The sequence below is a fragment of the Hypomesus nipponensis genome, chromosome 21 (assembly GCF_054491055.1).
Source record: "Hypomesus nipponensis isolate SF chromosome 21, ASM5449105v1, whole genome shotgun sequence".
NCBI classification, from domain to species: domain Eukaryota; kingdom Metazoa; phylum Chordata; class Actinopteri; order Osmeriformes; family Osmeridae; genus Hypomesus; species Hypomesus nipponensis.
The window spans coordinates 2012501-2027713 of NC_140381.1; the positions used below are offsets into that span (position 1 = coordinate 2012501).

Sequence of the window (15213 nt, forward strand, 5' to 3'; positions counted from 1 at the left end):
TGCATGTAAGTACTACTGTGGACCCCGACACTTTGTTGTTATTTAATTACTGTATTTCTGAGATGTGACTGTTTTCAAATAAAAAACATAAAGGTAAAAAAAAGTTTAAACAAGCATGAGGTACTGGATGGATACAGTAACTGCAGTACATTGAGAATGCTATATGATGCATCACATGCATGTGCTATATGATGCATCACATGCATGTGCTATATGATGCATCACATGCATGTGCTATATGATGCATCACATGCGTGTGCTCTTGGGATTTAATATACTGGAAAGCTGGGGAAGACAACTATCTCTACTTTTGTATTACTTTCATCACAGTTTTTTTTTTTTACTTCCCCGAACCCTAAACCTTTATGCCAAATTTAATGTACGAAAGTAACCTATGGGAATCATACACATTTGTACTCTTAATTTCATGTAAAGCATGCCGTCAGATCGGTGCAGCTGAAAGGTGCCTGTAGGCAGACACGCAGTTAGTTGCAGGTGATTCTGATGCTGTTCAGTATGTGCCACATATCACATGTTCATTTATACTGAAACAAGAGGGATATTAAAATGTAATTGTGTAATATGCACTATTTGTAGGTCGTTTTGGACAAAAGCGTCTGCTTAATTAATGACATGTAATGTAATGAATGCTTGATAACATGCTTATAGGGTGAATTCCTTAAAAGGATGTCTGCCTATTGAACTGAGCCGTCACTAATGCTGGCGTGACTCACAAAATGTTTGTCATTTGGAGGGAAAATTCACTGCATTTTAGCCCTTTTTGCGTCCAAACGAAAACATTTTTCGTCACTTTTCAAACGATTGTTAAGGTACCAGATATTGTAAAAGAAGCAACATTTTCTTCTAGATGCTTTGATGAAAAAATAAATTGCTACATTTATCCCACGTTTGAACGTGCATCTCCTATCGCTCATATTTCGGTAATTGAAACGTAATCAAAATCGACATGCAGTAGCCGTTTTAGTTGACTAGTAGTTGACTTTCCTTGTTACAATGGCTCATTGTTCAGAATGGGTTAATCGAAAGGCCTACTTTTGTTGGTTTTCAAATGTGGGTGGGACAGTTTTTACTGAGGATGTGGCCGTTAAATATGATTTTCTTAATAAAATGTGTGGAGGGGGGGGATATTTTGCCGTTGCAAACACTCCCTGTATAGCCTGTGACGTACACGACTGAATGTTCTCAATTCCTTCAAGGTTTTCTGTCTGACATGATGCGGCCTGTAATGATGATGTCAAGGGGCCTGCTGTTGTTCCTGTGCCTACTATCAGGTAGGATGTGAACCTGTATGACATTTAACTGTTAAAGTGTAACTAAACACCCACATTTTCTGCACCTTCATACTATTAAAAAAAAATTGGGGGGGGGGGGATTTTCTCATCGAAATTTATTTAAGGGGCTAAACGTAATGTTAGTGTCAGCTAGCTGGTTATTATTAGAAAAAGATGGATAGAAAGCTATATGGAAGTAAATCAGTGACATCATGTTTTGAATTTTAAAAGGCATTGAATAGGCCTACTTAATATTGAAATCAACGAAATTGTTGGTTTTGAATTCACCTCTTTAAAATTGAAACATGAATTAGTTTCAATGTAAAAAAAATACAAATCTGATCCCACAATTCATGGAGGGACATGTGCCCACCGCCAAAACGATTGCGCATTTTTGCGGGAAACTTAATCAGCAAAATTGCTGATGTAACTTCGAACAGCAGATGTAGCTTAATGATTAACCATAAAAAATAAACGTATTTTAAGAAGAAACCGATTTCAATGTAAAACAGCTTAATAAAGCAATAAACCACGAGAGGGTTAGTAATATTGCCAACCATGGGTTGTGCTGACCGAGGTGAAATCAGTTTCATATTCGAGATTCAACAGACATTCATATTCGTACCTCCGCGTCATATTTAGGGACCGGGGTAAAAGAGTTGACAATCCGAATGTTTCTTCAATATCTTTGTCGAAATCGACCATACAAACTTCAAACTTGTTGCACATGCTTCTAATACTGACTGACCAGTTTGTCCAACCTTTGGATTGGTGATAACATTGATTATTGATTAACCCATAGCCAATAAATCAACAAAAACACCAATATTTCAGTGTTTCCTCAATAATTTAGTCAAAAATGAACATAGAAACTTCAAACCGGTTTCACATTATTCTACTCCTAGCTGACCAAGTTGTCCAAGCTTTGGTTTGGTGATAAACTTGATTATTGATTAACCTATTTTGCCAATAAATCAAGAAAAACACAAATATTTTAGTGCTTCCTCAATATCTTTGTCATAAATGAACATAGAAACTTCAGACCTGTTTCACATTATTCTACTCCTAGCTGACCAAGTTTTCCAAGCTTTGGTTTGGTGATAAACTTGATTATTGATTAACCAATAGCCAATAAATCAATAAAAACACCAATATTTCAGTGTTTCCTCAATAACTTTGTCAAAAAGGAACATAGAAATTTCAGACCTGTTTCAGATTATTCTACTCCTAGCTGACCAAGTTGTCCAAGCTTTGGTTTGGTGATAAAGTTGATTATTGATTAACCAATAGCCAATAAATCAATAAAAACACCAATATTTCAGTGTTTCCTCAATAACTTTGTCAAAAAGGAACATAGAAATTTCAGACCTGTTTCAGATTATTCTACTCCTAGCTGACCAAGTTGTCCAAGCTTTGGTTTGGTGATAAAGTTGATTATTGATTAACCCATAGCCAAAAAATCAACAAAAACACAAATATTTCAGTGTTTCCTCAATAACTTTGTCAAAAATGAACATAGAACCTTCAGACCTGTTTTAAATTCTTCTAATACTAGCTGACCAAGTTTTCCAAGCTTTGGTTTGGTGATGAAATTGATTATTGATTAACCCATAGCCAATAAATCAATAAAAACACACATTTTCCAGTATTTCCTCAATATCTTTGTCAATAATGACCACAGAACCATCAGACCTGTTTAACATTATTCTACTACTAGCTGACCAAGTTGTCCAAGCTTTGATTTGGTGATAAAGTTGATTATTGATTAACCTATATTGCCAAAATATCAATAAAAACACCAATATCTCAGTGTTTCCTCAATAACTTTGTCAAAAAGGAACATAGAAACTTCAGACCTGTTTTAAATTATTCTAATACTAGCTGACAAAGTTTTCCAAGCTTTGGTTCGGTGATGAAATTGATTATTGATTAACCCATAGCCAATAAATCAAGAAAAACACAAAACCAAAGCTTGGACAACTTGGTCAGCTAAGAGTAGAAGAATGTGAAATATGTCTGAAGTTTCTATGTTCATTTTTGACAAAGTTAATGAGGAAACACTGAAGTATTGGTGTTTTTGTTGATTTATTGGCTATGGGTTAATCAATAATCAACTTTATCACCAAACCAAAGCTTGGACAACTTGGTCAGCTAGGAGTAGAAGAATGTGAAACAGGTCTGAAGTTTCTATGTTCCTTTTTGACAAAGTTATTGAGGAAACACTGAGATATTGGTGTTTTTATTGATATTTTGGCAATATAGGTTAATCAATAATCAACTTTATCACCAAATCAAAGCTTGGACAACTTGGTCAGCTAGGAGTAGAATAATGTGAAACAGGTCTGAAGTTTCTATGGTCATTTTTGACAAAGATATCGAGGAAATACTGAAATATTGGTGTTTTTCTTGATTTATTGGCTATTGGTTAATCAATAATCAATTTTATCACCAAACCAAAGCTTGGACAACTTGGTCAGCTAGGAGTAGAATAATCTGAAACAGGTCTGAAATTTCTATGTTCCTTTTTGACAAAGTTATTGAGGAAACACTGAAATATTGGTGTTTTTATTGATTTATTGGCTATTGGTTAATCAATAATCAAGTTTATCACCAAACCAAAGCTTGGACAACTTGGTCAGCTATGAGTAGAATAATGTGAAACAGGTCTGAAGTTTCTATGTTCATTTATGACAAAGATATTGAGGAAACACTGAAATATTGGTGTTTTTATTGATATTTTGGCAATATAAGTTAATCAATAATCAACTTTATCACCAAATCAAAGCTTGGACAACTTGGTTAGCTAGTAGTAGAATAATGTTAAACAGGTCTGATGGTTCTGTGGTCATTATTGACAAAGATATTGAGGAAATACTGGAAAATGTGTGTTTTTATTGATTTATTGGCTATGGGTTAATCAATAATCAATTTCATCACCAAACCAAAGCGTGGACAACTTGGTCAGCTAGTAGTAGAATAATTTAAAACAGGTCTGAAGGTTCTATGTTCATTTTTGACAAAGTTATTGAGGAAACACTGAAATATTTGTGTTTTTGTTGATTTATTGGCTATGGGTTAATCAATAATCAAGTTTATCACCAAACCAAAGCTTGGACAACTTGGTCAGCTAGGAGTAGAATAATGTGAAACAGGTCTGAAGTTTCTATGTTCCTTTTTGACAAAGTTATTGAGGAAACACTGAAATATTGGTGTTTTTGTTGATATTTTGGCAATATAGGTTAATCAATAATCAAGTTTATCACCAAACCAAAGCTTGGACAACTTGGTCAGCTAGGAGTAGAATAATGTGAAACAGGTCTGAAGTTTCTATGGTCATTTTTGACAAAGATATCGAGGAAATACTGAAATATTGGTGTTTTTCTTGATTTATTGGCTATTGGTTAATCAATAATCAATTTTATCACCAAACCAAAGCTTGGACAACTTGGTCAGCTAGGAGTAGAATAATCTGAAACAGGTCTGAAATTTCTATGTTCCTTTTTGACAAAGTTATTGAGGAAACACTGAAATATTGGTGTTTTTATTGATTTATTGGCTATTGGTTAATCAATAATCAAGTTTATCACCAAACCAAAGCTTGGACAACTTGGTCAGCTATGAGTAGAATAATGTGAAACAGGTCTGAAGTTTCTATGTTCATTTATGACAAAGATATTGAGGAAACACTGAAATATTGGTGTTTTTATTGATATTTTGGCAATATAAGTTAATCAATAATCAACTTTATCACCAAATCAAAGCTTGGACAACTTGGTTAGCTAGTAGTAGAATAATGTTAAACAGGTCTGATGGTTCTGTGGTCATTATTGACAAAGATATTGAGGAAATACTGGAAAATGTGTGTTTTTATTGATTTATTGGCTATGGGTTAATCAATAATCAATTTCATCACCGAACCAAAGCTTGGAAAACTTGGTCAGCTAGTATTAGAATAATTTAAAACAGGTCTGAAGGTTCTATGTTCATTTTTGACAAAGTTATTGAGGAAACACTGAAATATTTGTGTTTTTCTTGATTTATTGGCAATATAGGTTAATCAATAATCAAGTTTATCACCAAACCAAAGCTTGGACAACTTGGTCAGCTAGGAGTAGAAGAATGTGAAACAGGTCTGAAGTTTCTATGGTCATTTTTGACAAAGATATTGAGGAAATACTGAAATATTGGTGTTTTTATTGATTTATTGGCTATTGGTTAATCAATAATCAACTTTATCACCAAACCAAAGCTTGGAAAACTTGGTCAGCTAGGATTAGAATAATCTGAAACAGGTCTGAAATTTCTATGTTCCTTTTTGACAAAGTTATTGAGGAAACACTGAAATATTGGTGTTTTTATTGATTTATTGGCAATATAGGTTAATCAATAATCAAGTTTATCACCAAACCAAAGCTTGGACAACTTGGTCAGCTAGGAGTAGAAGAATGTGAAACAGGTCTGAAGTTTCTATGTTCATTTATGACAAAGATATTGAGGAAACACTGAAATATTGGTGTTTTTATTGATATTTTGGCAATATAAGTTAATCAATAATCAACTTTATCACCAAATCAAAGCTTGGACAACTTGGTTAGCTAGTAGTAGAATAATGTTAAACAGGTCTGATGGTTCTGTGGTCATTATTGACAAAGATATTGAGGAAATACTGGAAAATGTGTGTTTTTCTTGATTTATTGGCTATGGGTTAATCAATAATCAATTTCATCACCGAACCAAAGCTTGGAAAACTTTGTCAGCTAGTATTAGAATAATTTAAAACAGGTCTGAAGGTTCTATGTTCATTTTTGACAAAGTTATTGAGGAAACACTGAAATATTTGTGTTTTTCTTGATTTATTGGCAATATAAGTTAATCAATAATCAACTTTATCACCAAATCAAAGCTTGGACAACTTGGTTAGCTAGTAGTAGAATAATGTTAAACAGGTCTGATGGTTCTGTGGTCATTATTGACAAAGATATTGAGGAAATACTGGAAAATGTGTGTTTTTATTGATTTATTGGCTATGGGTTAATCAATAATCAATTTCATCACCGAACCAAAGCTTGGAAAACTTGGTCAGCTAGTATTAGAATAATTTAAAACAGGTCTGAAGGTTCTATGTTCATTTTTGACAAAGTTATTGAGGAAACACTGAAATATTTGTGTTTTTCTTGATTTATTGGCAATATAGGTTAATCAATAATCAAGTTTATCACCAAACCAAAGCTTGGACAACTTGGTCAGCTAGGAGTAGAAGAATGTGAAACAGGTCTGAAGTTTCTATGTTCCTTTTTGACAAAGTTATTGAGGAAACACTGAAATATTGGTGTTTTTGTTGATATTTTGGCAATATAGGTTAATCAATAATCAACTTTATCACCAAATCAAAACTTGGACAACTTGGTCAGCTAGTAGTAGAATAATGTTAAACAGGTCTGATGGTTCTGTGGTCATTATTGACAAAGATATTGAGGAAATACTGGAAAATGTGTGTTTTTATTGATTTATTGGCTATGGGTTAATCAATAATCAAGTTTATCACCAAACCAAAGCTTGGACAACTTGGTCAGCTAGGAGTAGAATAATGTGAAACAGGTTTGAAGTTTCTATGGTCATTTTTGACAAAGATATTGAGGAAATACTGAAATATAGGTGTTTTTCTTGATTTATTGGCTATTGGTTAATCAATAATCAAGTTTATCACCAAACCAAAGCTTGGACAACTTGGTCAGCTAGTAGTAGAAGAATTTAAAACAGGTCTGAAGGTTCTCTGGTCATTATTGACAAAGATATTGAGGAAATCCTGAAATATTGGTGTTTTGTTGATTTATTGGCTATGGGTTAATCAATAATCAATGTTATCACCAATCCAAAGGTTGGACAAACTGGTCAGTCAGTATTAGAAGAATGTGCAACAAGTTTGAAGTTTGTATGGTCGATTTCGAAGAAACATTCGGATTGTCAACTCTTTTACCCCGGTCCCTAAATATGACGCGGAGGTACAAATATGAATGTCTGTTGAATTTCGAATATGAAACTGATTTCACCTCGGTGTTGTGCTGCGGGTCCCTTAAAATACGGAATCGTCCCGTATTTGAGAATAAAATAGCGCGTCCCGTTTTGAATCAATACGGAACGGGTTTTGTCCCGTAGAGTTGTCTTCAACGTAGCATCACATCATCCGGCATTCTGTGAAGACTCGTCATATTCTACCCCTGATGTGGTTTCTACCCCCCCCCCCCCCCCCCTCCCTAATAAGAATAAGAAGTCTAATAAGAAGTACACTTATAAAAGGAAGTAGGCTTGACATGCTCCAATACTGCACACTACTACTTCTGGTCCATTGATGTTATCATGTTCATGATGTTCATGGGAGATCCTTTGCAAGTCTCCAGCACTAAATATATTTTTTCCCAATATACCTTTTTGAGTATCAAAGCATTTGTTTAATTTATAGTTAATAAGTTATGGATCTGTTCATTTAATAAAATATGGTTCACATATACAATTTTGATCCTAAATGTGTTCATTGATTTAGTCAGATTATTTACCTCTCTTCCCAGTTTTAAATGTTAACCCAGCTGGTCAAGACACTACAACCACCCCTCCCATGACAACCTCCACCTCTGTGCAGTTTTGGTGTGGGGGCACACTTTGCCCAGCAGGACAGGACTGTCTCAGTGTCGGTGGTTCTCTTCTCTGTGCTGACCCCTGTGAGCAGTACTCAGTTCTGGACGATGCCTGGCGCTCAACAAACTACAATGTTTCCGATAACTGTGATGCTTGGATTAGTTGGCAGGGATGGTATCGTATGTTCCTGGAGGGGAACAGTAGCCAGATGTTAGAGACGTGTGTGGAGGTGAACAGGTGTGGAACCCAGGTTCCTCTGTGGCTCAGTTCCCCTCACCCCCTGCTGGGAGACGGGGTGGTGGAACGTGGTGTCTGTGGACACTGGAGTTACGACCCAGAGTACTGGTGGGGGGTGGACGACTGCTGCTACTACAAATCTAACAGGATCCACGTGAAAGCCTGTCCTGGCAACTACTACGTCTACAAGTTTGTCCCATCCAATGTCTGTTACTCGGCTTATTGTGCCGGTATGTAACCATTGTGATCTTGTATTTACAGTTTTTTTCAATCGCTATGACAGTTTTTTCAATACCTTTAACAAGTTTTCTAAACTCTTGACACAGTTAGCAGAACATCCGCCTGTGTTGGCTATGCAATTAACACATTTCTTGTTGCTTTGACACAAAATGCATAGAGTAAACACAAATTTTAAATGCTTGAACTTCTTTTACACACAAGCTCCACCAAGACCAAAACAATCGATTTTTACGGACCAATTTACCAATGCTTTAACACTGTATGTCAGAACAGATAACACTATGTTCAAAACCTAATTTATTGGCTAAAGTCAAAGTGAACAGCTGTTCATATTGTGAATTGAAACACAAATATGTACCCTGTATTTTATTCCATTGCTACTGAGAAAAAGCTGGTTGAAGTTATGCAAATACTATAAATTACAGTTGATTCCCAACTAGGAAACACTATGGTGTTGAGGTTCTTTCAATCGCATGACTATATGGTATATATACTGCAAAGTGGAGCTCTTTGTGCTGATCTTGTGTGGAAAAAAACCAATATAGAGAAACACGAAGAAAGTAAGAATACAGTACAGTAATACCTGCACGAAGGAGAGGAAGACAAGTACCAGGACAAGGGAGAGGAGTGGGACAAGGGCAAGGGAGAGGAGTTAGAATGTGTGGTGGCGCTCAGAGAAGGGCCAGAGCTAGGGTAATTGGCAGTTATATTGCATATTTCTTGCAGTAATGTCCTGTTGCAAATGAAGCCTTTACTGCAGCAATTATGTTTCTGGCTTCTTTTTTTTCAATACAGTAACCATACATTCTATAAAGCTATTCTGACATCGTCATTCATTTTTTGTTCTGAATTTCTGCAGCAAAAGAAACAAAATGCATGCATTTTCTAAACCCAACAAAACAAAAATGTAGAGGCTTCAAAAGAAACTGCATTGCAAACACAATCTATAATCCATATACTGTGACACCTGACACATACCTGCATAAATGAATGCAGTTTCTGTAATTCCATCTGATGTTAGTGTTTTTTATGACATTGTGCTATGATTGACTAAATGTTACTGTGAAAAGAGAACACGTGTTAGTGTTTGGTAGACATGGTGTCATGTTTAGTGTATTTTTGTGTTATGACAATTAGTGTTTGAGTTTAGTTTACAATGTGTGATTTTGAGCATGAAATTAACAGTTTTGCCAATTGTGTGTGGTAGGTGTGTTGTTGCGTTAAGAGTTTAGAAAACTTGTTAAAGGTATTGAAAAAACTGTCATAGCGATTGTAAAAAACTGTAGTGATAATAAGTAACTGCTGTTACTGCAATAGCTGGTATGAGCTGTTGAATCCACCACTGTAGTCATAGTAACAAGAGAAACAACTTGGGGGGTTCTCTTCTAGTACCATTCACATCACAAAGCATGTGAGATTAATTATTTTTTATCCTGCTTTCAATTATTCAGTAACTCCTTCAGTTACTCCTCCATTAGTGCATTTACACATGCCCACCTGTAGGAGCGCTCCGTACATCAACTCTTCTTCTCTCGTTTGCAGTGAATCGCCTTTGATTGAACTTTTAAAACAGACAACTTAAAATATGTATGTATCACCGTTGTTTAGAGGTTGTGCAGTTGAAAAATATTTCTCCTTCCTTCACGGGAAATCCTTTCCCCCTGGCCACGATCCTGGCACACCACACCTACTGATGATGTTTTCTCTGTTCATCATAATGATCACAATAATAGAAAGAAAAACAAAACTCAACAAGAAGTTATTTCAACACTTTTCACACAAAAAATTTGATAAATGGCTCTACACAAAACACTACACACATATTTTGTTGTTCACTTGTTTTCCATGCACTGATTTATTCATGAATCTGTAACTTAATTAGTTTGTACATTCATATTTTGCAGTTGTACATGATTCTACGACAAGCACTACAGCTGCTCCCACGACAACTACAGAGGCTCCCACGACAACTACAGCTGCTCCCACAACAACCACAGCTGTTCCCACGACAAGTACAGAGGCTCCCACGACAACCACAGAGGCTCCCACGACAACTACAGAGGCTCCCACGACAACTACAGCTGCTCCCACGACAGCCACAGCTGCTCCCACAACAACCACAGAGGCTCCCACGACAACTACAGATGCTCCCACGACAAGTACAGAGGCTAACACAACAATCTATGCACAATTTTGGTGTGGGGCCACACCTTGCCCAGCAGGACAGGACTGTCTCAGTGTCAACGGTTCTCTTCGTTGTGCTGACCCCTGTGAGCAGTACTCAGTCCTGGACGATGCCTGGCGTTCAACAGGCTATGGCCGTTCTGATAACTGTGATGCTTGGAGAGGCTGGCAGGGATGGTATCGTATGTTCCTGGATGGGAACAGCACCCAGATGCCAGAGACGTGTGTGGATATGAACAGGTGTGGAACCCAGGTTCCTATGTGGCTCAGTTCCCCTCACCCCCTGCTGGGAGACGGGCTGGTGGAACGTGGCGTCTGTGGACACTGGAGTTACTCCCACTACTCCTGGTGGAGCAACCAGGGAGGGTGGGTGGACGACTGCTGCTACCACAGACACAATATCCACGTCAAATCCTGTCCTGGCCACTACTACGTCTATAAGTTTGCCCCGTCGTCTTCCTGTAACTCAGCTTACTGTGCAGGTATGTAGTCATTGTGATCTTGTATTTAGTCATAATAAGTAACTGCTGTTACTGCAATAACTGGCAGGAGCTGTTGAATCCACCACTGTAGTCATAGTAACAGGAGAAACAACTTGGGGGGTTCTCTTCTAGTACCATTCACATCACAAAGCATGTGAGATCAGTACTTAAGCTCATGCATTCAATATTTCAGTAACTCTTTCATTTCATTCATGAGTCTGTATCTTGATTTGTACAATAATTTATTATTTACAGTTAAATGTCATGGATAAAAGTATTCAGTATTTATTCAGTTCATGTAGATGATGCACCCAGCTTCATCCCAGTTGTATTGTTTTCATCTCTTCCCAACTTCAAAACCACTGCTATTCCTACGACAACTCCAGCTGTTCCTACGACAACTCCAGCTGTTCCCACAACAAACTCCACCTCTGTAAGGTTTTGGTGTGGGGCCACACCTTGCCCAGCAGGCCAGGACTGTATCAGTGTCAACGGTTCTCTTCGCTGTGCTGACCCCTGTGAGCAGTACTCAGTTCTGGACGATGCCTGGCGTTCAACAGGCTACGGCCACGCTGATAACTGTGATAGTGGGTTTAGTGGGCAGGGATGGTATCGTATGTTCCTGGATGGGAACAGCACCCAGATGTCAGAGACGTGTGTGGAGGTAAACAGGTGTGGAACCCAGGTTCCTCTGTGGCTCAGTTCCTCTCACCCCCTGCTGGGAGACGGGGTGGTGGAACGTAAGGTCTGTGGACACGTTAAATACTTCAACCCCTATAGCAGGCAGGCAGAGTGGGTGGACAACTGCTGCTACCACAGACACAATATCCACGTCAAATCCTGTCCTGGCCACTACTACGTCTATAAGTTTGCCCCGTTGTCTTCCTGTAACTCAGCTTATTGTGCAGGTATGTAGTCATTGTGAGTTTCTTGTTTGATTAGTCATAATAAGTAACTGCTGTTACTGATATAACTGGTATGAGCTGTTGAATCCACCACTGTAGTCATAGTAACAGGAGAAACATCATCTAGTATCATTCACATGACAAAGCATGTGAGATCATTACTTAAGCTCAAGCATTCAGTGTTTCAGTAACTCATTTCATTCATGAGTCTGTACGCTGATTTGCACATTAATTTATTATTTACAGTTAAATGTCATGGATACAAGTATTCAGTATTTATTCAGTTAATGTAGATGATGCACCCAGCTTCATCCCAGTTGTGTTGTTTACGTCTCTTCCCAACTTCTTAACTCCAGCTGTTCCCACGACAACTCCAGCTGTTCCCACGACGACTCCAGCTGTTCCCGAGACACCCTCCAGCTCTGTGAGGTTTTGGTGTGGGGCCACACCTTGCCCAGCAGGCCAGGACTGTATCAGTATCAACGGAGCTCTTCGCTGTGTTGACCCCTGTGAGCAGTACTCAGTCCTGGACGATGCCTGGCGCTCAACAGGCTACGGCCGCGCTGATAACTGTGATAGTGGGTTTAGTGGGCAGGGATGGTATCGTATGTTCCTGCAGGGCACCAGTGTTCAGATGTCAGAGAAGTGTGTGGATATGAACAGGTGTGGGACCAAGTATCCTATGTGGCTCAGTTCCTCTCACCCCCTGCTGGGAGACGGGGTGGTGGAACGTGATGTCTGTGGACGCGGGAATGGCCAGAACTGGTGGTGGTGGTACATCGTACATGGGAGGGGGGATGAATGCTGCTTCGTAAGAAGCAATATCCACGTCAAATCCTGTCCTGGCAACTACTACGTCTACAAGTTTACCCAATTGAATTACTGTAACTCAGCTTATTGTGCAGGTAAGTGACCATTGTGAGCTTCTTGTTCTATTAGTCCTGAAAGCCCAGTTTCTAGGATTTTGATCTTATAATGGTTGTTTACCAGAAGGTTTTAGTCAAGGACTGCGTTTACACAGTGCTTTGTAAAGTTGCATCGATACTGAACATGTGTTAAATGTAACTAAGTTGACCTTCAAACTACAGTAACTCATTTGTTTTCTCAACTTTCTTCCAGATCCCAACTCTAAAGTTTGTGCAACCTGTGAAGAGTACGAAGACTGTGTGCGATACGATGGTGTCACTTTGAGTTGTGGAACGACAGGTGTGTGTGAAAGCCAAGTGTTTTTAATGTATATTAATCTAAGTACAAGAACAACTGTACAAACAACTCATCTAATGTGACATGGAAGCAGAAGATTTAATTGAACTTAATTTAAAATGGCTACCAGAGGGAAATAATTTGTTTCTTTCTACTTCTTCCTCAGTTATCAGTTATTTTATTCTCAATCTACTATCACCTCACTCTGATTTGATCTCTCTTTCATTCCCTCAGTCACCCCAGAGCTGGTGTGTGGGAGGAGCTTCCTTGATGTGGGTCTCCTCAAGTCTCAGCTAGCGGCCAAACATCTGGACTCCTCCTCTGTTCACCTGGCCGACCCTCGCTGCTCCTCCTCCCAGGAGATTAACGGGACGGTGTGGTTCCAGATGGAGCGCTGGGAGGGCAGCTGTGGAACCACTCTGACGGTGAGGACACAGTTACTCTACCAGTCTGTCTGTTTCTGCCTGATTGATCAACCCTGCACAGGCTGGGTAACTCCTATTGACCTCTTCCTTCTCTCTCCAGACCAACGGCAGCCACGCCATCTACTCCAACAGTCTGTTTGTCTACCCTACCAGAAATGTGACCATGGTTCGACCCGTGAGGATCCCTTTCTCCTGCTCCTATCCTCTGGAGACAGAGGCCAGCCTGGATGTGGCCATCAAACCATACCTGGAGTAGGTGGACCCTCGCAAACTCAAACATTGACACACTTAGTTTCCACTTTAACTTTGTTCTGACTTTGTTTACTTGTTCCATATCTTGTCAGTCTTCAAGGTGCGGTGAAAGATGAGGGTGCCCAGGCCAGGGCCTCCATGTCTCTGTTCCGTGATGCCAACTACACAGCTCCTTACACTGCAGGCCCGGTCACTCTGCCCCTGGGCTCCATACTGCATGTGGGCGTGTCTGTTGAAGAGACGGACGCTGAGGCCTTTGTGGTCGTTCTGGAGGACTGCTACGCCACCCACTCCCCTTTTCCTGATGACCTCCTGAAACACTTCCTCATCCAGCACAAGTATGTGAGCCTGAATATTAAAATATGTTTGCATATGTGAGTGTGTGTGTTTGTGTCTAAAACTCATCATACCTCCAGATGCCCTGTCAACCGTCGCCAGGTGACCGTAGAGGAGAGTGGCTTGTCCCTCCAGGCTCGCTTCTCTGCGCTGCTGTTCCTGTTCCAGGGGGACTACAGGGACGTCTACCTGCACTGCAGCCTCAACCTGTGTGACCAGAGGAACTCCTCCTGCTCCCCTGTGAGTCCTCCCACCCTCCTTTCTGGTCTCTCTGACTCTCTGGTTTCTCTGACTCTCTGGTCTCTCTGATTCTCTGGTTTCTCTGACTCTCTGATGTCTCTCCACAGATGTGTTCAGGAAGGTCTGTCCGCTCTGTCGACGAACTCGTACCCCTCAAGCCCGTCACCATCGGACCAATCATCTGTGAGTATAACCCACAGCCATGACGACTCATGATGTTGTCATAGTAACGGTCTCCCAGGTAACACTGTGTTTGTCCCTGACCTCTGACCTCCAGGGGGCCAGAGTGTAGAGTGAGCTGATGAAGTCACACCTCCCTCAGAACGGCTTCATGACCATCCCTATGGCAACCAGCCCAAACTCTTGTCTTTTGGTGATGATTCACTCTACAGTAATATATAAGAGTAATATGATTTAATACAATCAACTACCACCTTTATATTGTGTTGGGGATAGGTTTCCATGTGCTCAGTAAATGGCTGAATTCTATAAGTAATTTTGTACCGGGGAATAATGGGAAATGTATTTGCATGTGATAAACAAGGCAAGTGTTGCCAATTAATCAAGAATTGTTCAACTGGGACTATTTTAGCACTACTCAATAAATAAAAGTTGCAAACATATTTGGAGTCAGTCTGTGCTCATCTTTAATGAGGCTACTTTTTATGACGTTTTTTTTTTTTTAATGCGTGTTTTTTTCCATTATGTTGCAATCTCTGTCGTCAAAACAAATATTTTGGGGGATCAAAGTTTTGGGTAAATGAGTTTGCTAAATGAAATACAA

General features: G+C 39.2%; 2 protein-coding genes across 2 annotated transcripts in view; both read left to right on the forward strand.

The window, feature by feature from the left end:
• The window catches only part of LOC146237360 (uncharacterized), a 15080-nt gene extending 22 nt beyond the window's left edge, over positions 1-15058 (forward strand). Inside the window, exons 1-12 of the mRNA XM_084685473.1 lie at positions 1-5; positions 1218-1292; positions 10307-11068; positions 11455-11976; positions 12330-12878; positions 13093-13179; positions 13411-13601; positions 13702-13853; positions 13946-14191; positions 14270-14429; positions 14537-14612; positions 14707-15058. The exon at positions 1-5 is cut by the window's left edge and continues 22 nt beyond it. Coding sequence (XP_084541599.1) covers positions 1232-1292; positions 10307-11068; positions 11455-11976; positions 12330-12878; positions 13093-13179; positions 13411-13601; positions 13702-13853; positions 13946-14191; positions 14270-14429; positions 14537-14612; positions 14707-14726 — 2826 coding nt within the window. The 5' untranslated portion in view covers positions 1-5; positions 1218-1231 and the 3' untranslated portion in view covers positions 14727-15058. The remainder of the gene's footprint in view (positions 6-1217; positions 1293-10306; positions 11069-11454; positions 11977-12329; positions 12879-13092; positions 13180-13410; positions 13602-13701; positions 13854-13945; positions 14192-14269; positions 14430-14536; positions 14613-14706) is intronic.
• Positions 1851-8400, forward strand: LOC146237361 (uromodulin). Its single transcript, XM_084685001.1, has 2 exons — positions 1851-1869; positions 7877-8400. Exons 1-2 carry the CDS (start codon positions 1851-1853, stop codon positions 8398-8400), a joined length of 543 nt encoding a protein of 180 aa, XP_084541127.1.
• Positions 15059-15213: the final 155 nt, after the last annotated feature.